Here is a 27,698-nt window from a genome sequence, read left to right as displayed (position 1 = left end):
TTTTCTTCAAGAGCGAGAACGCATATTCAATGCAATTGCGCAAAGAGACATGTCGCAAATTAAACAACTCTTTCTTATCTTGCGGTCCCAAATTAGAGTTTTTTCACTCTTTCACATGATACCAAACATTATGGAATGGTCTCAAGAACCCTTTCTGATTAGGAAACCCAGCATCAACAAGATAGAATTTGCTTTCAGGTACCACTAACCTTCCTTCTCCTACCTTGTGTATGGCATTATCCAGTATTCGAGAATCTGATGTCGATCCTGCCCAGCCAACAAGTATATATGTAAACCTCTTGTCAAAATCGCATGCAGTTAGGATGTTTTGGGATATACACCCATGCCTATCACGAAATGTACGATGTTGGTAAACCATAACCCACGCTGGGATATGTGAACCATCTATGGCTCCAACGCAGTCCTTGAAGTATGGGTAGAATCTTGTACCGTTACTTGTGATTTGCTTATGCGTTGTTGTACTTAGAGGCTTGAGCAGTTGTGGGTACAATTTCATTATTCCATCCAATACCTTGTTAAAGTATCGACTTATAGTCTCCCCAGAATGGCCAAACATATGTGAAACTACTCGGTTCTTAGCATTGTGGCCAACTGTGTGTAAAAATATCACCATTTGTTCCTCCACTTGCACAAATTTGTTGTCATACAGTAGACCACTTGTTCCCTTCTGCATATTCCTCCAAAAGAAAGGCACACTGAAAGACCTGCAAAAGCATATGCCCTTCTCTCTCACTCTCTCACTCTCTTTCACACACACTTGCTACTACCAAAAGCTAGAAGCCATACTTCCACAGAACTGGTTAAGAAACTAGGAACACCAAAACAGATAATATTTCACTCATTATATTTAGATCCAAAGAATGGTTGCATTTCTGTTCTTACAATCTATGGAGAGAATAAAGCTAATAAATTAAGAATATAAACCTGAATGACATATTCAAGGATCGAACTTTTGGTGCATACTACAACTTTCAAGTTTCCATCCTAAAATCAATGAGTACGGGAAAATCATTGAAAAGTACAACTTTCAAGTTTCCATCCTGCATATACAAGACATGCATACATATATTCATAACTAAGCACCCCAAGTTGACATATAAAACTCCTTGAAAAGCCCAACTTGAATTCATGAAAGAATCAAAATAAATTAGTGACATGATCTTTACTAAAACCTAAGCATTCGCATGATATGAAGATCATCACAAAAATATAAAGCGGGATCAACCGACTACCTTCTAAACAGCTAAAGTTCAGAATTTCAACTCAGAAGCATTCAATTTTTTTTCCCTAACTGGGTAGAGAAGGAAGATCCCATCAATCATATAGGTAGTTGAAACACCCACAAGATTAAATTGATCAAGATCAGTCACTGAAGGGAGAAGGTTTCAAGAAGAAAGAGAGAGAGAGAGACAAGCACAGGATGAACAACAGAAAATAGAGATCACAGAGTATGAGGACCAGACTGCTCTGCTCTGTTGGCATAGCTACAATAGGTTTCATCACCATATCACAAGGTTCTAATGCCATAATTACTACAACATGCATGAAGCATTTCTTCTATCAAGCCCAAAGAGGACAATGAACGTAAATTCCTAAAAAGAAAACAATACTAGCACGAACAGGAACAAAGTCTTACTGCAGGGTACGTCCTAACAAGAAAGGTATTTGAGGGTAGTAGGAGCTGCTGACGAAACAGTGAGAGTTTAACACATCAATCACAAAATAAAAATTATATACAAGCATAAGCTGCTGCCCATGTGTTTTTTAATTAAAATACACAAAAGCAGCAATCACACAATAGACCTAAAACCTATCCATCGGTCTCTGTATTTGATAAAATTCACTCAAACAAGATAACAAAAAAGAAACTACTGCATCAAATATAATTTCATATCTTAAAGCTACAAATTTCAGTTTAGAAATAAAACCCATCAAAGAGACCCTATTGAGAAACAAAGTCAAGCGTAGGACAAGAGTAAAATCAACATATAAAACAGAAAGGTTCATAGCAAGCAACCAGAATAGAAAGTGTTTAGTTCATTCCCGATAATAGATTCCTTGGTGTTTGAGCATATATAAATTCGAATGTGTTTGGGGGTTCGACATAAAAAAAATTGAGGATTTCAGGGTTTGGGCATATAAAAAATCCTCAATTTAGGGTTCAACATAAAACAAATAACAAACTTCACAAAAACTAGGGATTTGAGGGTTTGGGGTTCGAAACAGAGATGGAAGACATGGATGTATCAGTCATAGAAAGAATGAGGGAGGCAAAGAGGGCGATATAGCATAGCTAGGATGAATGTGTTCGTTGGAGAAGCGATGGAGGAGCTTCGTTCGGAGAAGCAGGTTGGACCGTCTACAGCAATGGAGGAGCTTTTCCTTGGACGAGTATCACGAAGGAGAGTGTGAGCTTGGGACTTGCAGAAACCAGGTTTGAGTTCGTTGGAGCTTTGTTCGTGAGGCGATGGAGGTTGGAGGAAGATAGGTTTTGAGTTTGTGAAAGAGAATAGAGAGGAAACGAGAGAGTCCGAGAGAGAGAACGCAGGTTCAAGCCATGGATGAACAATCGTTGTTTCCCTAGGTCGTGAGAGAGTCAAGAGAGAGGTCGCGATTCATGAATTGTTTTTTGATTTAGGTCAAGAAGCTATCATTCAATGTTGGATGATGCTATTTATACTAACATTAGAATTTGTAATTCATATCTGAGTTCACCTAAAGAGGTAAATTCAGATATTGATCATGTTTAGTGTAAAAATCAGAATCATGCAATTATTGTAATCCATTGAAATTAAGCAATCAAACGGTTTTATTAATTTAGAATTATGGTCCGATAGAACACTATTCTGTTGATTTATGCAACCAAACGCACCCTAATATAACTCAATGACCTCTTAATTAGACCAATACCATAATTAGCCTGAGTTTTATTTTATTTAATATTAGTCCATATTAGGGAATAGAATATTATATTCCAAATATAATTCTAACAAAAACATGTAACTATCAGCTTGCAAAGGGGTAATATCGACTCTATACTAGTATTCCATGCCGAGAAAAGTGTTTCTGTTACCGCTCGACAATAAGGTTTTTCAACCACAACTTGTCCCCTAAAGACCAGTTCCCAATTAACTTCATCACCATCCTCAAAATCTCCTTCTAGAACCACCGTATTCTCATCCGATACATAGGCTTGTGGTGGTGGGGCTGATGAAGAAGAAGAAACATCAGGCGGACCTTCATGAAACATCGTTGCTGGGTCTTCAGCCATAGAGTGAGAAGAGAGAGATAACTAGAGTACAGAGATCACAGACACTACCGGAGAAAAAACAAATAACGTACTCACCAAAGTGTGAGGAAAGATGAAAAAAAAAAAATTCTGCTCATGCTGAATTGAAAACCCCCCCCCCCCTTCCCCCCTTCCCCCCTAATTATCTCACTCATGTACCGATCACTCATTTTACTGATTTGATCTTATACAATATTTCCCACTATTCCAGAATATAAAAACATATTTATGAAACTGAGAGCTTTCTTTGCTATTTGAGATTTAAGATTGTGTAGAATTCATGAACATCGAAGAGATTTTGTTCTTTCTTTTTGGGTTAAACTCTCTCTCTCTCTGCTAGACTCACGAACCTCACGAATCGATTTCTTTCCGAAAAACTTGTATAATACAACTTTGAGCAACACAAGCAAAGCAATGATTTAAGATTAAAATCCAAGAACAATCTGGACCAACCCGGCCTGACCCTGCCCAATCAGGGTCAATCAAGATCGGGCCGGGCCAGGGTAAGCCATGGTAGGGCCGGGATGGGCTTGGGCCAAGTTTAAGACCATTAGGGTTGAGCTGCGGTTTAGGGCAAGCCCGGCCCATTGAACCCCCTAGCTGGTCATAGCAAATTTTCCAATATTATTTGATACCCCATGTTTGAGAGAAACTTTGAACTTTGGTAGAACTTTCCTACTCCATCTAATGTCTTAGCTAGGGAAGCATGTATGAACTTGAAGAGTGGTGATCTAGACCAATGTATGGTTCAAAACTCCTTTGCTTTTTTTTTTTTGGATGAAAAAGATATAATATATTGCTTAAAAGGGAAAGTAATTTACAAGAGAGTCCTCATTGATATTCTCATTCTTCTCTATGAGGGTTTTTCTAGCCAAACTAGTTAACATAGTCATAAGTTTAGTATCATCTAGGTAGTTAAAAGAGACATTAGAAAAGTTATCTGAAAATTCTGCAAATTCTAAAAATTTGGGAAGAGAGTGTCATGGGATTATAAAAGATTCACGAGATAAAAGCTTGATCAGCTCTTTGTTTGGATTCCTAATGTCTGAGATAATGATGCTTAATTTTGAAGCTTGTTTCTAGCCAGGACGAATCCTAGAGAGATCCGCTTCCAAAACTCCTTTGCTCTGAATGACTATTAATATAGTTGTTGCTTGTACATCCACAACCCCCAATATAAAAAAAAAAAAGAGGTTATGTGATCTAAAGAACAATTAGATGATCACTGTGCCAATGGATTTGTACTGTCCAATTACTCAATTTCACTTTGCTGTCTATTAATCTCTTGTAATCATAGTTGTCAAGGTATCACCTCGGTGACTGCCTTGGCATCTAGACGCTTTGACAAAGAGTGTCACCTGGTTGGTGTCGCCTTGCTTCCAAGCCTCCTCCAACACCTTGGTTCACCTAGACTCCATGACAACTATGCTTGTAATTTTATTTTGTTTCTTTAATGAATAAAAAAACACATATCAAATGGACCTCGTTCGTAAATTTGCTTATTTATAACTGTCCAAAACCCTCCCTCATCCCCTCCTATGATCGTCTCTGTGATCAACTGTAACTTCGGAGATTTCCCAACTTGAATTTGATCTCTGAATAGAGTTAATTAAAGGTGGTTTCATTGAGACTAATTTGTCAAACAGGTTTTTTGGGAGGCCATCTAATTCTATTTTCTTTGGCCTAGCACCAATGTGTTAAAAATGGAATCTCCACTTTCTTCAATGTATTTGTATTTAGGTCAGAAGTTTGACCCATTTCTAATAACTTGAGAGGGGGAGGGGGAGGGGAGGGATCTTTATGCTGCCTGCGTGTATTTCCCTAATGGGAGCACTGGAGGGAATGCCTCAAGATTTTTCTGAGGCGCATACATGGTCAGGGAGGAGAGAGAGAGAGAGTGCCAAAGAGTGCAGTCATGATACCATGCTGATACCGTGTCGGTGTCTCGGTGACATGGTATGGATAAGGGGTAAAATAATAATTAAAAAAAAAAAACCATTTAAACAAGAATCGGGGGCAAATATATCTGATACGGCCGATACCAATCCGATACCATATCGGTTTCCAAGTTACCGATACCTGTTCTTATACCATGCACTAAAACCATGGTACTGGCAGCAGTCAAGGAGGAGAGTGAGAAAAAGGGCTTCTGTACACTTGCCGATGAATGCAATATAAGCCGGTTATAACAACAAAAACGGGGAATAACAAAATCCTATTTCCCAGATTCCCACACACGATACACCACTGAGATGCTTAAATTACAATACGAGTGCACACCCCACCAGCTTTAATCTTCAGCCTCTGACCCAATTCACAATTCTGACAACTAAAATGGGCAACTAAATACATACTTCAAAAGGATTACAACTACAAGAATGAGGCTGTCTAAATCAGAAAGCAAAATCTGATGCAAAGGCCAAACTATTTGCCATTTGCCAAAGAGTGCAGTCATGATACCATGCTGATACCGTGTCGGTGTCTCGGTGACATGGTATGGATAAGGGGTAAAATAATAATTAAAAAAAAAAAAAAACCATTTAAACGAGAATCGGGGGCGAATATATCTGATGCGGCCGATACCAATCCGATACCATATCGGTTTCCAAGTTACCGATACCTGTTCCAATACCATGCACTAAAACCATGGTACTGGCAGCAGTCAAGGAGGAGAGTGAGAAAAAGGGCTTCTGTACACTTGCCGATGAATGCAATATAAGCCAGTTATAACAACAAAAACGGGGAATAACAAAATCCTATTTCCCAGATTCCCACACACACGATACACCACTGAGATGCTTAAATTACAATACGAGTGCACACCCCACCAGCTTTAATCTTCAGCCTCTGACCCAATTCACAATTCTGACAACTAAAATGGGCAACTAAATACATACTTCAAAAGGATTACAACTACAAGAATGAGGCTGTCTAAATCAGAAAGCAAAATCTGATGCAAAGGCCAAACTATTTGCCATCAAGAAAACAAGAACAGCTAAAGAAAGCACGAGGATTCCTAATACTTACATTGAATACGGGATCCAAACTCTGGGCTCTATGAAGCCACCTTTTCAGCTTCCTCACTAATTTTTGTTGATCTTTTCCAGTTTTCTGCACTGTCAATAATTTCCCCAGTTTTCAAGAGGTAACGAACTCGAGTTCCACCCTCAAGAATTTTATGACCCACTCTGCTTGCTACGTTCTGTTCTTTGGAGTAAAGCATCACATTTGAGCTATGAATGGGTGCTTCAATCTGTTGGACAAAAGTAGAAATGATCATAAAGAGAAATATGGGAAGAGGGGAAGTAAATAGCAGTTGGTATCTTGACTGAGGTACTTGTGATGCATATGACATCCATTTAAGGACTACAGACACAAATGCTCACAACCCATCTTTTTCCTCAAATTTATTGTCACATATAGTTTATTAATCTCCTTTGGCAAATTAAATATCTCAAGTTTACAGACAAAAATACAATCATCAGAAATGAGAAATACTGCCCATGTGGATCCGAAACATATAATTGATTGCATCCATTCAGACTGTAAGGAAATGCATGGTAAATAATTCAATGAAATCTATAGGTTGGACGGCTACAATGATCCAAATGTTCATCTGGGTAATATCCTCTAACGCCAATTGCATTCAAGAAAATCCACTTTAATTTAAGTCATATATTTAATGCAGTGCTAATTTTGAACCAGGGAATTCCAGTGGAAGATTAGCTTATGACAGGCTAATCGAATATCTCAATCAAAACAAATTTTTTATGCATAAAATTCTAGTAAATTGTTCTAATCAATCAATATAGCAACAACAACAACTCGACCGAGTGCCATCACAGAGATCGATTTGGCCAGGTGTCAATTACAAGAACAAATTAAGTGGGTGCCAGAGGGCTTCGAGGAATTCAAACTGAACCGAGATGGATGTTGTTTCAGAGCGGACATTGACACAGTAATCGTCGGAAAGCGAACGAAGAGAGCAGGCTTGGACCTCGAATAACAGAAAGAAGCGGATATGCTGGATGGAAACACAGAAGAAGCAATCCCCATTGCAAACCCTAACGAGAAAGATCAAGAATGCTAGAAAGACAGACGCGATTGCGACAGTGAGAAAGGCACAGAGGAAGAGGATTAGGCAAGAAAAGGGCGCGATATCTGGCACTTCGAATCTGCTTTTTTGGGAGGGCTCTGCAGGTGCAGTTTTCGTTAGGGCTCATGGCTGCCCCTCCTCCTGGCGATGGGAGGGGTTCAGTCGGCAGAGGCGCCTAGATCGTTTGCTGCGGTGGTTGCTCAGGGTGGGTTTTGTAAACCCCCAGTCATTGAATTGAAGGCGGCATCGAGGCACTTGGGTACACCCGCAATTTTCTTCTCTGAGGCAGAGATCGCTCTTTCAGAGGAACCTTTTCAGATGACTCTGGTGGCAAAATGCGCGTATGGAAGGCCTTCAATTTTCGAGGTCAAGAGGGCGCTGCAAGAAGCGCTTCATCTTGTAGCTGATGTGCAGATTTCGACTCTGGATGCCAGTCACCTGTTGCTGCGGTTCAGTGCTCACTCGGACTTCGTTAGAGTTTGACTCAAAGAGTTGTTCGTTGTCAAGGGTTTCCCTCTCCGATTCTTCAAATGGACGAGGTTTTTCAAGGCAGGCATGGAGTCCTCGATCGCCCCTGTCTAGGTTTCTTTTCCAAATCTGCCAATCAACCTCTACCAAGGGAATTTCTTTAGCTCGGTGGCAGGTGCAGTTGGGAAAGTGGTGAAGATTGACGGCGCAACGGCAGGGTGTACTAGAACTGTGGCGGCGCGTGCTTGTGTAGAGGTTGATTTGCGCTCGAAGCTCCCAGATCGCGTCTGGATTGGGTGTGGCTCGACAGGTTTTTTCCAAAAGGTTATCTTCGAACGCATCCCGGAATTCTGCTTGGGGTGTTCGAAGATAGGTCACTCGTTGGGGTCTTGTAGGGTGAAAAGGATTCCAGGTCCAGAGGGCTTGGATCGCCTAGAGGGCGATACGACAGGGAGAGTGCAGGCGGAGAGGCAACCAGTTCGGGCAACAGTGCAGGCGGAGAGGCAGCCAATCCGGCCAGCAGAGCAGGCTGCGCAGGGACAGGGGAATGGCAGTAACGAGGAGACTCATGTTGCAGTTGAGAGTATCGATAGGGGTTTGAGCCAGGTTGTTGAGGATGGCCTTTTGGAGAAACCCGGAAACGCACTCGAGATTGCAAAAGTCGCAGCTGTGGATTCAGAAGAGGAGGGTCGATTCGAGTGGTGCCCCACAGGCAGAGTTTTTGTTTCTTCTCATGGCGGACTACCGGTGGTTAAGTTTGTGGAAATTGCTGCAGATTCTGGGGAATCCAGGGAAGGGGCGGTGAATGTCGATGCTTTGGGGAGAGAGGTTGAAGGAGGGTCTTGCAGAAGTTTAAGTCTTCCAGGGGCAGGGACAGCATAGGCTTTTATGCAGGGAGGAGCTCTCTCCACTCATGAGATAGCTGGGGGGTTTCAAGCAAGCAGAGCTTGGACAGACAGGAGTTAATGGAAGGGCTTCGCAATGCCCAAAATCTGATTGACTTAAGAATCAGGAGGCAGTTTGGTGGGCCATTGAAAGATCTGGATTTCTTGAATGATGAGCTTGGCATGTTTTCAGAGACTGGTTCGGTAGGGGAGGACCCCACACTCCGTGAGATGCAGGAAGAAATTTTGCAGTGACGACGTGAGAAAAGATCTTCGGGATCCGTGAACTCTCTCTCCCTTGGTTTCCTTATGAATTGCTTATTCTGGAATATAAGGGGGGTGGGAAATAAGCCTTCCATAAGGCGTTTGAAAGCTACTATTGCCTCTTCCAAGCTTACTATGGTGGCACTTGCAGAACCAAAAATACCTTTCTCGAGTTCTTCTCGACTCATGTACAAATTGGGTATGGAGGCTGTTTGTTCTAATGGTTCGGAGTTTGGGGACAGAATTTGGGTCTTCTGGAAGGGTGACATGCAGGTTACGATTTCAAAAAACCACAGCCAATATGTGATGTTGGACTGCACCTTGAATTCCTCAAAGCTTTTAATAACTTTTGTTCATGCACTGTGCACGTCAGGGGAACGTCGTCTGCTTTGGTCAAGCTTAGTTGAAGATGCGGAAAACATTTTTGTCCCCTGGGTGATTGGAGGGGACTTTAATACTATTGTTAACCCCCTGGAAAAACTAGGGGGTAGGATTGCCTGCTCGTTATCTATGGATGATTTTGGTAAATTCCTTAGTGAGGCTGCTCTAATTGATGGGGGATATGAGGGGAGCATGTTTACTTGGTGCAATAATCAAGAGGGAAGGAGTACAATTCTTGCTCGCCTGGACAGATTCCTTTTTAATGATCGTTGGGCGAATTTTTTTGCAACAAGTAGGGTTATCCACCATAACAGAACTTGCTCTGACCACTCGCCTATTCAGCTGGATTGCTCACTGCAACGGACTGCTCGTTTCTCAGCTTTTAAATTTCAACAGATGTGGATCTCTCACCTGGATTTTTTGAGCTAAGTGGCCAGTTTGTGGGCGGCGCTGGTGGTGGGCTCCCCCCTCTATATTCTTTTTGCCAAATTGAAGGCGAGCTCCGTTCACACCTTCGCTCTTGGAATAAATACACTTTTGGTAACATTCACCAGAATGTTCGTGATGCGGAGGATAGAGTTTGTCGTATGGAAATGGAGTGGGATCAAAATCCAAGTGATTCTGCTAAGGTGGAGTTGGCTGCTGCAAAGAAAAGTCTTCATGAAGTTTTGTTGCAGGAAGAAATTTTTTGGAGGCAAAAGTCTAGGGTGAGGTGGTTGAAAGAGGGGGACAGAAACACCAAATTTTTCCACACTGGTCAATGTCCGCAAGCAACGGAAGGGAGTAGATAAAATTAAAAATAGTAGCGGAGTTTGGGTGACGAGGGAAGATAGAGTGGAAGAGGAAGCAGTCAATTTTTTTGCAGCGGCTTTTACTTCCCAAGATGCACATAGGGATGATGATCTTCTGCAATATATCCTCCATCTTATTTCTGAGAATGATAATGCGAGTCTCTTGGCTACCCCAATGTTCTAGGAAGTGAAGAAGGCGGTCTTTGATCTGTTGGCGGACAGTGCCCCGAGTCCGGTGGTTTTACGGGTTACTTTTTTATTGCTTGTTGGGAGATCGTAGGCAGTGATGTATCGGAGGCGGTAAAGGACTTCTTCGCCGGCGGTTTCATCCCCAGGAGTTTTACATCTGCTCACCTGGTGCTTATCCCCAAGAAAGAAGACCCTGGGATAATTTCTGACTCTCGCCGTATTAGCCTTTATAATTTTGCTTACAAAATTATTGCAAAGGTCATTGCATCTAGATTAGCTCCAATTCTTCCCTCTATTATTTCGGAGGAGCAAGGGGGATTTGTGAAAGGCCGATATATCCATGATAACATTGCATTGGTTCAGGAGGTTGTGAATGATATAGATAGAAGGGCCCATGGGGGGAATGTTGTTCTCAAATTAGACATGGCCAAGGCTTACGATCGGCTGGAGTGGGACTTCTTATACAAGGTTTTAGAGAAATTTGGCTTTGCTACCACTTGGATTAATCTGATCAAAAAAACTATGGAAAATTGTTGGTTTTCTTTAGTTATGAGCAGAGGCCCAACGGGGTTTTTTAAATCTACGAGGGGGGTGAGACAAGGTGACCCATTGTCCCCTTCTCTCTTTATTCTTGTGGAGGAGGTTTTAAGCAGGGGCCTTAGATCGTTGTTCATGGAAGGGAGGGCGAGGTACTTTCACCTTCCCAGGGGCTGCCCAAGAATTTCCCACAATCTCTTTGCTGATGACACAATCATCTTTGCCAGAGGACTTAAAAATTCACTGAAACAAATCATGAGGTTCATCACCAGGTATGAGGTCTCTTCAGGGCAGCTAGTTAATAAGCAAAAAAGCTGCTTCATTGTTGGGAAAAGAATAGAGGAAGGTAGGTGTCGTCTCATTGAGAGGATCACAGGGTTTGGCAGAAAAAGACTTCCCATAATCTACCTTGGGGCTCCTCTATACTCAGGGCGACTTCGAGTTGCTTTTTTTGATGACTTTTTAGCAAAGATGCGCATGAGAGTAGCAGGATGGAAAGGAAAATTATTATCTTTGGGAGGGAGGCTTATCCTTTTAAAGCATGTTTTGAACGCTATGCCAATCCACATTGTTTCCACTCTGAACCCGCCAAAGGCTGTTATGAGGAAATTAAAAGTATCTGTGCTGATTTTTTATGGGGTCACTCAGAGTGGGGAAAGCGCCATCACTGGGTGGGGTGGCATAAGATCACCCAACCTTTGGACGAAGGGGGCCTAAGCATACGCAAATTGAATGACATCAGCTTAGCTTTGAGGTTAAAGGGTTTATAGCGAATTATGTCTGAAAATTCCCTTTGGTGCTCTTTCTTTAAAGTAAAATTTCTTCAGAACCAACATATTGTTTTGGCTGGATTAAGGAAGGTAGGAACGGTTTCTTGAAGAAATGCTCTAAAACACAAGGAACTGATAATTGCTAACTCCAGATGGCTCATTGGCACGGGTGACATTAACTTCTGGCTTGATAACTGGTCAGGGTGGGGTCCTCTTATGGACTATGTTGACGGAGCAATCAATCTTGATTTAGAGACTCAAGTTAGGGAAGTGATACAGGCTGATGGTAGTTGGAAAGATAGCATTCTGATGCAAATAGATTCTCAGGAAGTCAGAGACAGTATTTTGGGTGGCAACTTTTCACTCTCACACAAGGAAGACAAATTAATCTGGTCACTCACTAGTGATGGTATCTTTTCAACAAAGTCAGCTTGGAATCAAATTAGAGTCCCTTCTACTCACAAACCATTTGCAAAATGGTTCTGGAACCGATCCCTCCCCCCTAAAATCGGTTTCTTTTCCTGGCAAATCATGTGTGGGAACATCCCAACAGATGAATCATTGAAAAGCTTAGGCGTTCCTTTGGTTTCCAAATGCCTTTGTTGTGCTTCATCAACTTGTGAATCGACCTCCCAGTGCTTGGTGGAGGGTGTGACGGCATCCAAGGTTTGGAAATACTTTGCCTTAATCTTCGATGTAGTAGTTCACACGTCACAGGATGTTAGGGGTCGTATGTTATTTTGGCATGAGCAAGCCAAAAGGAGAGGTGCTAGGGGGAAAATCATGGGTTTGGTGCCTTCCCTCATCTTTTGGGAGTTGTGGAAAGAAAGGAACAACAGAAGACAAGGAGGGAGACCAAGACCTGCTAGTGTCATCATAGAGGTGGTAAAGAATTGGGTGAACGAAGCTCCCTTTGTTGATTTCCCTACAAGACCTCCCTCTTTTAGAGAAAACCTTGTCTTTCAAATTTTTAATATTACACCAACCCCCCTCGGTTAAAGCCGCCTCTTGCTGTTTATTGGTGCCCCCCCCCCCCCCCCTTCTCTACAGTAAAGCTTAATGTGGATGGAGCTTGCAGGGGGAACCCTGGAGTGGGTGGAGGAGGAGGAATTATTAGAGATGGAGAAGGAAAAGCCCTGGCTGCCTTCGCTAACTATTATGGAGCAACTCAATTGCAGAATTCAGGGCCTTAGGGATGGTCTGAAGCTCTGTGAGGAGATGGGCTTTGTAGACTTTCATGTAAATTCTGATTCAACTTTAGTTGTGCATTGCGTCTCCACAAAGAGATGCAACATTTGGAAGGGGTGGTACTAGTTCCAGGAGATCCTGACGTTGACTCAAGCCCTTCGGCCGAAGGTTACTTTCACCTTTAGAGAAGGAAACAGAGCAGTTGATTGGTTAGCCAACTATGCTTATGATTCGGCGTCCAACACTACTTTCAATGCTTGAGCGGATATTCCGCCAGAGCTAAGGAAAATTACTTGGGAGGACGCCACGGGTTTACCTGTAATTTGTACATAGTATTCTTTTGTGGGTACAGGGTTTTTAGTGTGCAGATTCTTTATTTGATGAGAGAGTGAGATTCTTTTGTATCCTCGGGTTGGGGTAAGGTGGGTTATGTCCCCCCCTTGTAATTCTTGATCATTTAATTTTGGATTATTAATAAATTGCCAGGGGCCAGCTCGGGTCCCAGATAATATTCGGGATAAAAAAAAAAAAAAAAACAACAACAACAACTCAACCTTATCCCAATTAAATTGGGTCGGCTACATAGATCCTTGACCTCCAATCAGCTCTATTCAAGGTTATACTTGATACAAGGCCTAAGCTATCCATATCTTTCCTCACCACTACTCAAGGTCATTTTAGGTCTACCCCTAGTCCTTTTAGTTCCTTCAATCTGAATCAAATCACTCCTCCGTACTGGGGCATCCAAAGGCACAGTATAAAACAAGCCTGCAAAAGATAATGTCTAAATCTGACAGACAGATTCAGAGATATGGAGTAATCCTACTGGGAGTAGGAAAGTTAGAAAGCTACAGAATTTGATGGACAGGTCTGTGGGGCTTCAAATCAGAATATAGCAATATAATAATACTCATAAGAATTAAGTAGAGACCAGAAAACAGAGATAACAACCAGGGTTCAAAATTTAAATTGAAGAATTTTAGTAAGAGAAGGATTTCGAAATTGATGCATAATGCAGATCTAAGAACAATTCTGAAACCATATTTAGATTCAGCAATAGCAGTAGAACAGAAATTTGAAACTAGATCTGAAAAATCAGTACAAAAAACTGAAAGCCAGAAGAATTATAGTATCAGTAAGGTTATGGGAAAGATTAGTTTTTGAAACCAGAACTGTAACTAGAATTTAAAACAGAAATTTAGAATAGCAAACAGAAGAAGAATAGGGGAATTTCAGAAACTAACCTTGTATTCAATAGAGAAGAGAATAATTAGGCATAGGATACCAATCCTGTGCTGAAGTTAAAGAAGCCCTAAGAAAGATGAAAATGAAAGCAGGCAAGACTACAGGCCCAGATGAGATCCCAATAGAAGTGTGGAAACCCTTAGGAGGCTGTGGAGTTTATTGGCTAACCAAGCTGTTTAACAAAATTATGAGCACAAGGAAGATGCCAAATGAATGGAGGAGAAGCATTATTGTCCCGGTCTACAAAAATAAAGGTGAGCACAAGGAAGATGCCAAATGAATGGAGGAGAAGCATTATTGTCCCGGTCTACAAAAATAAAGGTGACATCCAAAGTTGCAATAACTACAGAAGCATAAAGCTAATGAGTCACACAATGAAACTTTGGGAGAAGGTTATTGAAGCCCGTTTGAGAAGAGAGACTCATATCTCGATGAACCAATTTGGCTTTATGTCAGGTAGATCCACGACAGAAGCTATCTACTTATCCAGGAGGCTTATGGAAAGATATAGAGATAGCAAAAAGGATCTCCATATGGTCTTTATTGACTTGGAAAAAGCCTATGACCGAGTCCCTAGAGATCTAATCCAACATGTTCTAGTGAAGAGGGGGTGTCAAGTAAATATGTGGATGTTATTAAAGACATGTATAAGGGCGTCGTGACTAGTGTGAGATCTGTGGGAGGTCAGGGTAAGGAATAAGGAATTCCCAATCACGATTGGATTACATCACAGTTCAGCCTTAAGGCCTTACCTTTTTGCGCTTATCATGGACGATATAACCAAAAGCATTCAAGACAAGGTCCCTTGGTGTATGCTCTTTGCCGATGATATCGTTTTGGTGGATAAGACAAAAGATTAACTCGAAGTTAGAGTTTTGGAGGTCAACCTTGGAAGCACGAGGATTTAAGATTAGTAGAACAAAGACGGAGTATATGATGTGTAATTTTAGTCACACTTTAATGGATACTGATATGGTGTGAATTGAGGAAAGAGAGATACCGCAAAGTGACTATTTTAGATATCTGGGGCCAATCATAAAAAAAGAAGGTGACATAGAGGATGATGTGTCACAGAGAATTAAAGTGGGATGGATGAAGTGGAGAGGTGCGTTCGGAGTGTTGTGTAACCGACGTATTCCTCTAAAGCTTAAAGGAAAGTTCTATAGGACTGTTGTTTGCCCGGCCTTGATGTATGGGGCAAAATGTTGGGCAGTTAAGAAGTATCATATTGATAAGCTTTGTGTAACAGGGATGAGGATATTACGATGGATGTGTGGAAAAACAAGGAAGGATAAAGTACGAAATGAACATATAAGAGCGGGCTTGGGAGTTGCCCCGATCAGTGACAAGCTCCGAGAGAGTCGTTTACAGTGGTATGGTCATATTCAAGGGAGACCTAGTGATGCCCTAGTAAGGAGGAGTGATATGATTCCGATTGAAGGAGCTAAAAGAGGTAGGGGCAAACCTAAAATGACCATAGAAGGAGTGGTGAGGAAGGACATGCATAGTCTAGGTCTGGTCCCAAGTATGACCTCGAACAGAACCTATTGGAGGGCAAGGATCCATGTCGCAAACCCCATTTAGCTGAGATTATCATGCTTGTTAGGCTGTGCCTTTTTCCTCTTACTACCTTTCATCTTTCTTTAATTTCCCATCTTCCATTTGTCCTTTTCCTTTGTCATTTCTCATCTCTTTCCCCATCCCTATTCTCCTATCTTTTCTTCACCTTCTGTTTTTTAGTGTAACTCTGGTTTTCTCTATTTTGTTTTGTTTGGATCCATGCAGCCGACCCCATTAAGTTGGAATAAGGCTGACTTTGTTGTTGTTGTAGGATACCAATCCTGTATGCCAAGCTCAATAGCTCCAAAACTCTTAAAAAAACTCAATTCTTTATTCAAGTCATCTCCAATTGATGGGAGTGTACTATATATATAAAGATCTTCTAAAACTCCAAAATTGACTCATAAAAGGATTCCTAATCACTCATTTATACTGAGTTAGAATATATAGACTCAAAACATAACTCTTAAAAGCTATTGAGCATCCTAATCTAACTCAAACACTTAACTTAATTACTAATTTTGTATACTAACTTTTCCTCCACTTTATAGGCCTATAAATTAGGCCTATTACAATAAACCCCAAGAAAATAAAAGGCTCAATGGCTGGATCAAGAGTTATGCTATGAACTCAAAACCAGTAAGTAGAACTCAAAATAGTAACTTACAGCCTACAGCCAAACCCAGCCAATGAATCTGGCCGAAAGCCTAAAATCACCATCAAAGGACGAGGCTGGGAAAGGTAATACAATCTCAAAGTTTGGGCTGAAGTTGATGGCCAGAACTTGAGTTTCAAGAGCTTGAAGATTACTGCAGTAGAACACCAACACAGTAGGGCTGCAGAGTTGGAGTTGAATCTTCAAGACCAGCCTCTGTTGGAAATCGATAGCACAGTCTTCTATTGATCAACCAGCAACAATAACAGTAGATAACAGAGTATCAGTACCTCTAAGATGATTGCTTATTGCAGGCTACTAAAATAGTAACTAAAGGATATGATGGAGGAGAAGACGAAGAAGGGGGAAGGGATATGACCAAGGCCTCTTACCTATGGCCTTGGTCAGTCTCACTAACCTAGGAATCTCTCCTCTCACTATTTCACACAGTACTACAGTAGTGGCATAAAATCCAGAATTCATTCAACTTTAAATCGTGGAGGACTCTTAAAGGTTCCTTACATATAGCATGGCTATTGCCAACACCAAACAAGAAATAATAAATAATAGAGTAGCTTACAAAGAAACAATGGGACTTGTACAGCAAGAAACTTTAATAAACCAAATTAGAAAGTATATAATAGCCTAATATTTCAATGACCAAAGAAAATAACTGAATAAGATCCCGATGATTCTGGTTTTTTGCTGAACCGGAAAACACCCAGCCCAATGGCTGGCTAGGCCCATAGGTCATAAGCAACTTAAGTTACTCAAGACTTAAGTGCATAGTGGTCCACTAACGGGATATGGGCCTGGTTCTTTTGGTTCCTACAGCTGTACTGCTTGCCTAGGAACCTATCTACATCACTAAACCTATAACATAACAACCCAAAGGTTGTTTTCAGCCCATTGGCCTACCACTTGCCCCTTGGTAGGCCTTCTAGACTTACTACTAGGTCTCCATACAGGATCAATGTCTAATGCAGCATCAATATTACTCCATTATATACAATGTAGGTAGGCCTTCTAGACTTACTACTAGGGCTCCATACCATGGTACTAAATCTCGTTTCGTTTCGGTGTTTCGGTCTGACCGAAATTTCCGAGATACCGAAATTTCGTCGAAATATGGTATTTTTCTGTGGGTGTAAAATGCCAAAATGACCGAGATTTCCAAAATTTTCGAAACGAGATTACCGAAATTACCGAGATTTCCGAAATTTCCGAAACGAGATGACCAAAATTTCCGAAATATTTGAAATATTGCACGTGACACTTTTAGTGACTTTTTCAATATCTCGCGATATATCGTGAGTCCACGATATTTCGTCGATATCTCACGAGATATCGTCGAAATATGATATTTTTCCATTTCGGATTGGTATCGTATCTCGGACAGCTCGAGATATACGAAATTTCGCGAGATTTTGAACTATGCTCCATACAGGATCAATGTCTAATTCTGCATCAATATTACTCTAGTATATATTATGTCTTGGATTCTATAGTACAAATACCTTGCATCATTCATTAAATTAAAATGGTACTGCCTACATACACACCTTTTGACCAATGAAGGTGGGAAAATTCATATCAATGCACAAATATTTATTACAGAAAAGTAGTATTTTCAAGTTTTCATATTCACAGAATTGACAAATGTGGAGCTGCTTCTACAAAAGTCAAAGTAGCATGTAACCTAGTGCTATAAAAAAGAGAAGATAAAGATGTAACCTAGTGCTATAAAAAGAGAAGATAAAGATGTAAAGAATGAGCAGAAAGGACAATATTAACGAATTCTTCAGATAAAGAAAAGAAAAAAGACTTATGTCCAACTGCTATTACTTATACAAACTGACCTTGATAATCTGCCCTGTCTCACCCTCTTGTCTGCTCTTCACGTGCTTTGTCTTCAGATTTATTTCTTTTACTATCACAGTGCTGTTATGCCTGAAAATCCCAGTAATCTCTCCAGTTTTTCCCTTATCACGTCCAGCGATAATTTTCACTGTATCACCCACCTTAACATGCATTTTGTGGAGCACTGGGAGGCTGTTCGGTTTACATTCCTTCCTCTCCCATCTCTTAAGCTGCACAATTAAAAAATAAACAGGAAATAGGGCCCTATAAGTGGGCAGGCATCTTAACTAGATTATATAATATAGTGGTACATATGAAATCTCTATGTTCATTGGTAGGGAACATGTAGCATGAGTTTGGGGCATCCATATTTTGCTACCTAGCTAGATGTCTCATGTTAAGAGGATTGGGATACATATATTTTGATAAGTCCCAGCCCAGACACTTATTGGACAAAAGCAAATCTGGACCTCTAATAGTGGAAATCATCATTTAATCTATTTATTGGATGATCACAAAAAAAGGGGGCAAGAAAAAGGTAATTAATGACAACCAAATGATCAGGACTAATCCAGGTAGGCTGATTTCAGGTGCATTCAATCTTTCAGGTGGGACACGTTGAATGAGTGGATTGCCATCCCCAGAACATGAAACATATATATAGCCTAAACTATGTACTAAAATGAGAATCAGCATCCTTATCTAATAACCATTGGTGTCCTTTTTTAATATCTTATAGTGTATGATTTTATATGACTTGCTATAATCCTATCGGTTAACTAGCATAGTGTAATCCACTACTGATGATGACACCACAGTTACAGTACTCCGCTTTCTAACAAGGTCGGTTACATGATAGCATTTACATCTGCAGGGCACATGTAAAAAATATTGTCATGATGCACTCCATAGAGATTGGGATCAGAGGTGCCACCCTCTTTCCAATCTAACATATGGAGAGTTCTTCAGATAGAACATACACAGGACACTATCGTGAAAGCAACTTCAAGGCAGAGAAGATTATAAAATCATCAATTTTAGGTTTCAACAATCTAGGTGGGTTATCTTTCCATGCAATCCCCATCTAAATATCTCCACACAGAGCATGTACTTGATTCATCAGGAAAACAACAGAATAAGGATACTGCACTAATGATTTGGAACCGAAAGACTACAGTTCGGGTTCAGATCATCTTGGTCGGTGCTAAGTTCCAATTTAAGTTGCTCTGAACAGAACATATACTGGATGTAATCAGGAAGGCAACTCCAATGTAGATAAGGATACCACAAAAAAAACACATCATTGAGGTAAAGAGAAAATGGATATTATATACCAACCTTCATTACAATGAGACATGGCTTCTTAACCGACATGACCTGCAGACCAAATATGCCAAGAATGTTAGAAGAAAGGTTTCTATTTTTGCAGCCAATGATGTAAAGGAACACACCCGCTGAATATTATGGACTCTCATGGTTATGTTTTTTCTATTGGTATTTGGATTAATGTCCGATCAAAACATTACAACATAGAAGCAGTACCAGACTGAGCTACATATTAAATGTCCCCAAAGATAAGCTAAGATTTCCCAAATGTTAGCTATGTGTTTCTGCATTACATCTTGAAAGTTTTATTTTCCCTCACATTCTATAAGATTGGGAGCATAAAGTATCAATTGGGTCCTTTCAGTGTACCTTATTGCAATTAATTCTACCAAGAATAGACATCACATTCCCAACAGGATATTATTAAGGTAGTGATTATCTAACTGTGGTTCAAACACATAGCACAGTGGTCATACAATGAGTCAATCAATCATGTCTCAAAAATGCCCAAGTTTCTGCGGGAATAGGATTTTGTATCCTAGTAATGATTCTTGCCCAATAACCTTTCCTATTACCCCCTTGCTTGTGAAAGATTGATGGATGCATCTCAATGTGTTTTCTGCTTCGCTTCTGTTATACTAATTTAGGAATGCAAATGAGACACATAAACTAATCGATTGTGACTTCCCAGCATCAAACTAATGTAGAACAACTCAACTAAGCCTTATCCCAGCTGTATGTAGCATCATCAATCTAAAAGCAGAACATCTAGTTAATTATAAGATCTTTCAAAGTTCAAACCAGTTCTTCCCTCTGGAGTCTGGATTCGGACCCAATTTGCAGAAAGCTCATTTAAAAATTCCCAAGAGAATGTCCCAACATGACAAGGAAATCCACCCGATTCAAGAGAACTCACTGACAAATCGAAACCCAGATTTCCATTTTAATTTATAACAATAGTTATTTGAATAGAAACCTCCAGCTCGGATTTGACAAACAAGAAGGAACCGCCTGAGGTTATGTTCTGAGGCTAGAACTTACAAAAATGAAAAAACCATGAGGATGCAACAGAAGCATAAAGAGAACAAGAACAAGGATAAAATTACATACCGGTACAGCATAGAGAGAGGGCGGGAATCGTTGGCCTAAGAAGGAACTGGGTGAAAGAGAGAGAGAAGCCATGGAACTCTGAAATGCAGCCATCGCTGCCATTTTCGCTTCAATTCTCGTTCTTGGTGCAAAGCGGGCTTTACCTCCTCTCGAATGGAGAAACCAAAAGCTCAGAGGAAGAGATTACGTTAGAGAAGGGATAGGACAGGGGGGGGGGAAATCAGAAATGAAAGTGGGGGGCTATGCGTCTTGCGCACTGAGCGTTTCATAGTGGAGGTCGTCAAATCTCAACCCGATGTGTTTAATGAAACATCAGGCCCATGTCTCGTCCCCCAAAAGGATGGAATTGGGCCGTGCTGCAATGGCCCACGAGTCACGAGTCATCAGTCTTCATCAGTCTTTAAGAGAAACAAACAAACAACAGTCTGAAAAGACTGAAATTTCAAGGCTGAAGGTTATGGGTGGACTCTCCTGTCTTCACCTTGTGTGTTAGGGCAACCCCTCTTCCCCATGATTCGTAATCTCGGATCGGTATCGGCTGAGACCCATCCTGAGTTATGATCGATCTTACATTCTTACCCGATACTAGAGGATCGTTCTTTGGATCGGTCAACTCAGTCGGATCGCCCAAATCGTGGAATCGGATAGTTCATAATAGGTCATTATGATTTTAGACTGGTTCATAATCTTGGGATTGGATCGGTCTGGATTGGTTGATTCACTCGGATCAGATCAGTATCGGCCGTGAATTTCTGATTTGCTTCTACTTTTCATAATTTTTTAGTATTTTCTTACTAATACTAGCCAATACGGAACCAACTCAACAAAATCCAATTTTTTGGTCATTTTTTACCGATACAAATCGATTTTGACCAATCCGAATCAGTATCGGATCGATATCAGCCCTGACCAATCCACCACCCCAACTCTTGATGCAAATCCTCCATTTTATGAAATGCTTAGAGTCAAATTAAAAAAATTGTATCCATTGCGAGGGTAGACCTACAATTAGGGGTGCAAGTTTGGCCCTGACAGCCCAAGCCTTCTCTGGCATGCCCTGAGCCCAAACAGGGTCTGAGTTGAGATACCCTGGCCCTGAGGGTGGGTCAGGGTTGGGAATTTCTTGCCCTAGGTCAATGTCGGGCCGAGCCAGGGTTGAGGCCTTAGGTTGAGCCCGGCCTGCTCAATCCGACCCTATCTTCTTCTTCATGTTCTTTTTTTTTTTATTCTTATTCTTCTTTCTTCTTTGGTTTTTGTTGGTGATAGAAATCCCAAACACTCGCACGCAGGGATACGCACGTGGTGTAAATAGTGCGGGCATGCCAGAACCTTTGCGCAGGTTCAAACGGGGCCGAGAACAGCCTAATCTGACTCCTTACCAGACTTATAGGTTTCCCTCCTGCCTGAGTAGCTCTAAGGTCTTTTGGGTTAAGCCAACAACTACGGACTACAGCCCGAACTGCTATTGCTCAAATAGAAAGGAAGAACTTTGAAACACAAACAATAATGAACTGAAATAGTAAATGCATTGATCAATCATACCAGATACAAGTGTGAGTCTCATGTGTACACCCCTGTTACCCTTAGTATGTGATCGTACATTCCCTTCAACCTCAAATGACAACAAGAAAAGTAATAAAGAATGTAGAACAAAACAAGTAAAGGCAAAACGTAAAGAGAATAAAACAAATGCTGGTTGTCAGGTGTGTTTGTGTGTCCCCCAATGGATAAGCTTTCTCCTTTATATAAGATAGGCCTTGGCAGTTATCAGTCCGTGCAACTGCTCCCTCTAAGGCCAGCCTTTTCGGTCCATGTCTCCTAAACTCCAATCAAGCGTTGCCATGCAAGCCATCAACCCTGCTCTTCTTCCAACTGCTGCAGCAATGGTGGGGCCCACTAGCATTGTCCTCATTCTCGTTCCTTGTGAGACGCGGCCCTGCGTCTGGTACTGCTTGTGCCTCTGACATGTGGGCCAGCCCCTAACCGTCAAGGTGCAGCCACTTTCTAATGTCCTCCTTCGATATCGGCCCATTGACGAGTGCCCAGCCTTGGTTCTCTCCTGGCCCAACCTAGCCAAAACCGGGTGTTTTGGGTCGCAAACAATGCCCCTTGCAATCCTCCCTGAGCGATGCCACTTGGCCCAAGCTCAGAGGAGGTTGTGGCCGAAACGGCAGTCATCTCTAGCTGATCCATCACGCGCAAATCCCTTCGTCGATTTATCTTCTTGGGCCGTTAGGGTTTTGAATTTCAAACCCCCCGCCATAATGATGGCGCAAGTTCCAGCCTCCCATTAAGACCCCTGCTGATTACCGAGGGTCCTTCAATAGAACGCCCCTTCGCTTAGCCCCTCTTATCGCCCTTCTTCCATCTCCTTCTCCACTCTCTCCTTCTCGTCTCTGCCAAGCTCCATTCCCTGACACCATGGCCAAGAAAAAAGAACCAACGGCGACAGAAGAAGCAGGAGACCTCCTGGCTCGGAAGCGCTCGCTCTTGCCCTCCTCAGTTCTGACCGAGGTACAAATCCCTTGATCTGAGCCCTCTATTTTTAGGCTAGGCCCGGCGTTTGCTTCTCAACCCCATAGTGTGTCCAACTTCCCAAAATTTGAACGGGAACAACTGCTTGCCCAAATGCCTGATCCCCTGCAACTCAAGGACAGGGCCTTTGCATGCCTATGGCCCCACTACCTTCCGGATTGGAAAACCTGGGTGGATAGAGTGGTCTATGACCTCTCTGAGTTGTTGATCAAGCTTGGTGCCCTTCACGCCATCCAGCTCTCAACCACCTCTGTTCCCCTCGACTGTCCCCTGCTCCAGGCTGCGCTCCAGTTCTGATCACGGTCCACAAACACTTTCCACTTTCGCTTTGGAATGGCAGCCCCAACCCTCTTGGATGTTGGAGCCCTCACTGGCCTGAAGGCCGAAGGCGAAGAGTTCAATGGCTCCTCCCCTGGCCTGACCGATGACAATGAGGTTGAGATACAGCACGGCCTTAAGTTTACCAAGTCTGCCAGCTACAGCTTCTACCTACGGACCTATCTGGAGACCTGTGGCTCTGTTTCCCCTAAAGAGCTCATAGCTTTCTTCCTGTTCTGGATCTGTTGTTACGTTGCCTGTGTTCGGTCCAACAAGATTTCAAAGACCTACCTCCGCTTGGCCAATACCCTGGGGCAAGGCTGCGTGGTTGACCTGGCCTCTTTCACTCTGACCGTCCTCTTTCGGGGCTGCAACGACATCATCGAATCTGACTTTGACTACGGCGGTGGCCCGTTTTGGCTCCTCCAGATGTGGCTCCGCGCCCATTTTACTGATCTGTACATCGTGTCCTCGCCACTTCCAGTCTTCCTGTGGCTAGTTACCTGTTTGCATCGTCTCCCCATCATGACCTGAAGACCCTGCTGGAATACTATAACTTCTTCTCTTCTTTTGAGCCCGACCCAAGTGGCACCTTCTTTCTCCCCTACCAGACAAGAGAGGCTATCCCTGAGTGGCTCTCGTTAGCCATTGATTGCCCTACCTCTGAACCAGCCCTATGGAGGAAGTTCTTAGTCTGTCAGGATCTTCATGTAGGGGTTACTTTAGAGCCCTCAGGTAGTAACACTTGTGGCTTTGAAATGTACAATCCTCATTTCTGCACGTGCCAGTTCAACCTCCGCCAGGCAATCCCTTGCCCCAACTACTACTCCATCACGGACTGTGCACTAGATAGGATGATCTATTCGAATGTGGCCAACATTCTCCATGCATCAGCCATGAATGCTTTAGTCCTTTCACAGTTCATCCTGTAGTTCTTCGTCAAGGAGCCCATAGCGACCGAAGATTTCACGGTCTGGTGGGATACATACTTCAAGTCCCTTCTCCCACTTCGATCTTGTCACAAAAGCAGCAAGCATCCCCCTTCATCCTCAGGCACTACCAGTCATCAAACCGCTGCCCCAAAGCGAAAGAAAGCATTAGTATCCAAGCAAACCGCTAGTAAGCATTGACCTTTCTTTGTCGTTCTGCTGCTCTATCCGTCCTTTGCTGATCGTTCCTTCTGTGACCTCAGGCAAATCCTCAGCCCAGCCGACATCCTCCGTCGAGTCAGCCCCAAGTAATCATGGATCGACTCCAGAGGATGATGAAGACTGAAGATGACCTCCCTCCGGTGAGTAAGAGGCTGAAGAACATCAGCCCGATAAGGTCTACCCCATGCCAGGCCCTCCTCCCAAGTGTGTTTCAAGGAAGTCAGCCCGTAAGCACCAGGCCTCATGCCTCCACAACAGCATCTCCTTCAGTCACATCCCGCTCGGTGAAAGATCGTATTTGGTCCAGTGCCCGACTAAAGCAGGTTGTCACCACAGAGTCCCCGCAGGTTGTTGTTACTAGCTCTTCAGAATCTGAATCCCCTTCTCATTCGAACGGCGTCTCTAAAAGTAGTTCTGAAGAAGAAGAAGAGACCGGCGCTGACGCGCCTGGTACCTACAATGTGGCTGAGCTCAGCGGGTCCAAGACCCTAGTCCACGATCCAGCTTCTCCATCTCCTTCGAACCATGTCATTCCTATAGTGACCCCCACGGTATGTGTGCCTTACCCCCAACGCTCGTCTTCTTGCCTTGCCAGTGCTGACTCATCCTTCTTTTTAGGTTGCAAGCCTGGAGAGTCTTCTAGCTGGCCTGAGTTCCTCTGATGATGAAAAAGAGACCAGTGATGCCCCAAGTCCTGGACTCATTCCTACCCAGGTGAATGAGGCAAAATTACTCCTGCACTCTTTCCTGTAATCACCCTTCAGAGAGGTCGTGGGTGCTGGCAACCTGACGTCTATTGTCGAGGCGCTTCACACTCTGTTGTTGTTGCCAGACCATCCCATCCCAATCAAGGAGTGGTTAAACGGGGTTGTCTCTTTCATGTTTGACATGACCACTTTGGCCCCCTTCGCCCTCTAAAATGCCAAGAAATACGAGGCCTTTCTTAAGGAGAGTGATGCCATGGATGAGAACTTGTAGAAATTATGGGATGACCTCAAGACGACTGTGGACGAGGTGAAAGAAGGACAAGATCGGCTAGCCCAAATGGACCAAGATATAGCAGGCTTGGAAGCCCAGATTGCGACGCTACGGTCTGACAGGGTTGCCTTAGACCAAGAGGTTAAACAGAAGCTCCTAGGTTCCCAGGCCGTGTCTGCAAAGGCCACTTCTGCCAAAGCCCAAGTCAAGCGGCTGAAGGCGCTGAGGCCAAGCCATGAGATCAACTTGACCATAGCCAATGAGCGCCTATCAGTGATGGAAAAGAAATGGAATGAGCTCCGCGAATCCACCCCCCCAAGACTTTCTTTAAGTGGGCCTGCGTACCTTCCCCCCCCCCCTTTTTGTTGGAAGAATAGTGATACTTGGTTTATTTTCTATTTTTGTTGTGTTCGGCCTACTCAGGCCGTGTTTGGACTTCTTTAGGAGTAAAGCCTGCTTTCCTTTAATTCGCGACCTCACTCCCACGGTGTGATTCCTTTGCCTCATTCACCCCAAATCCCAGATCGTAGGATGAAAAGCCTTGAGGAACTTGTCATTGATAGGCCTGACCTGGATGCCTCCTTCCAAGTCACGCAGCCTGTAGGCCCCACCCTGGAGCACCTGACAGACCGTAAAGGGTCCTTCCCATGTTGGGGACCACTTTCCCAGTCTGGGGTCATTTGCTCTGACCTGGAGTATGGCCTTCAGGACGATGTCCCCTTCCTAGAAGTGCTTTGGGCATATCCTTTTGTTGTAGATGGCTGCAACCTTCCTCTTCTGAACCTGCATTCTGCCTAGTGCGGCTAAGTGCTCTTCTTCCAAGTCATTGAGCTCCGCCATCATGGCCTCGCCATAGGCTATTGGCGTAAGTCCCTGCGGGAATGCTATCTGCGTTGATCTTACGCTAACTTCAACAGGTAGCGCTTCATCATGGTCGTATGTCAACGCAAAGGGCGTGGTGGCCGTGCTGGTCCGTGTGATGTCCTGAATGCTTACAATACCTCAGAAAGCATGTCCGCCCATCTTCGTGGGTTGTCATCCACAACCTTCGCTAAACATCCCTTGAGAACCATGTTACTTTCCTCGGCCTGACCATTACCTTGTGCGTAGTATGGGGTGGAGTATGTGAATGTTATTTCTAACTCCGCTGCAAATGCTACCACCTCATCCCCAATGAAAACGCTTTCGTTGTCGCACGTAATAGTCTCTGGCAGCCCAAACCTGTGAATGATGTGACTCTTGAGGAACTGGATGACTTCGGCCTAACTGACTCCCTTCATTGGCACGGCCTCAACCTACTTGGTAAAATAGTCTGTGGCCATGATAATGAAGCAATGCCCCAGCGTCGTTAGCGGGGTAATCTTCCCTATGAGGTCCATAGCCCATCCCCTGATTGGCCATGGCTTGACCACTGGATTAAATTCTGTCACTGGCAATCGCTGTATTGGTCCGTGGGTCTGGCATGCCTAGCATCCCTTGGCGTACTTGACACAGTCTGTCGTCATAGTTGGCCAGTAATACCCATGGCGCCGAATCAACCATCTCATCTTAGGACCAGCCTGGTGCACTTCACAGATGCCTTCGTGGACTTCAGCCATGACCAGCGTTGCCTCATTCAAGGTGACGCATTTGAGCAATAGGTCATCCTTCCCCTTTTTGGAAAGGTCTTCCCCAATTAGCATGTACCCCATGGCCTTGTCTCTGATCCTTCGGTCAAACCCTGGCCCAGGGTTACTCAAGTATTGAACGAGCTGTGTTTGCCAATCAAGTTGTGTGTCTTCGACATGGTTGACCTCCAGGCAGCTGTCTTCATAGACCACAGACCGTGCCTGCCTTTTGATGATGATGGTTTTTTCAATACTGCCTTCTGGTAGACCGATTCCAGACGCTGCCTGTGCTAACCCATTTGCGTCCTGATTCCTTGATAGTGGGACGTGGCGAACCACTACGTCCTGAAAACCCTTGATTAGCTTCTTAGCCTACGTAAGATAGTCCACCAAGTGTTCGCTCTCACACCGATATTCCCCGGCCAACTGCTTAATCACCAACTGCGAGTCTTTGATGATCTCCACGGTGTCAGCC

At 43.0% G+C, this 27,698-nt stretch overlaps 1 protein-coding gene across 3 annotated transcripts; it reads right to left on the bottom strand.

The window, feature by feature from the left end:
* Window positions 1-5,996: 5,996 nt before the first annotated feature.
* LOC122644792 (50S ribosomal protein L24, chloroplastic) lies at window positions 5,997-27,360 on the bottom strand. 3 transcript variants are annotated; one of them, XM_043838183.1, is made up of 5 exons: window positions 27,352-27,360; window positions 20,635-20,749; window positions 19,537-19,575; window positions 18,198-18,428; window positions 5,997-6,563 (listed from the first exon to the last, which is right to left on the bottom strand). In XM_043838183.1, the coding sequence occupies exons 2-5, from the start codon at window positions 20,734-20,736 to the stop codon at window positions 6,366-6,368; spliced, it is 570 nt and encodes a 189-aa protein (XP_043694118.1). In that variant the 5' UTR covers window positions 20,737-20,749; window positions 27,352-27,360; the 3' UTR covers window positions 5,997-6,365. The 3 variants fall into 3 exon arrangements, with proteins under 3 accessions (XP_043694118.1, XP_043694123.1, XP_043694113.1); XM_043838188.1 differs by lacking the exon at window positions 27,352-27,360 and having other exon boundaries at window positions 5,997-6,277; window positions 6,338-6,563; window positions 20,635-20,831; XM_043838178.1 differs by lacking the exon at window positions 27,352-27,360 and having other exon boundaries at window positions 20,635-20,831.
* Window positions 27,361-27,698: the final 338 nt, after the last annotated feature.

The sequence above is a fragment of the Telopea speciosissima genome, chromosome 1, assembly GCF_018873765.1.
Source record: "Telopea speciosissima isolate NSW1024214 ecotype Mountain lineage chromosome 1, Tspe_v1, whole genome shotgun sequence".
In the NCBI taxonomy this organism is placed as follows: domain Eukaryota; kingdom Viridiplantae; phylum Streptophyta; class Magnoliopsida; order Proteales; family Proteaceae; genus Telopea; species Telopea speciosissima.
The sequence above is the reverse complement of the archived record's forward strand: the minus strand, read 5'-3'. Positions and strand labels throughout refer to the sequence as shown.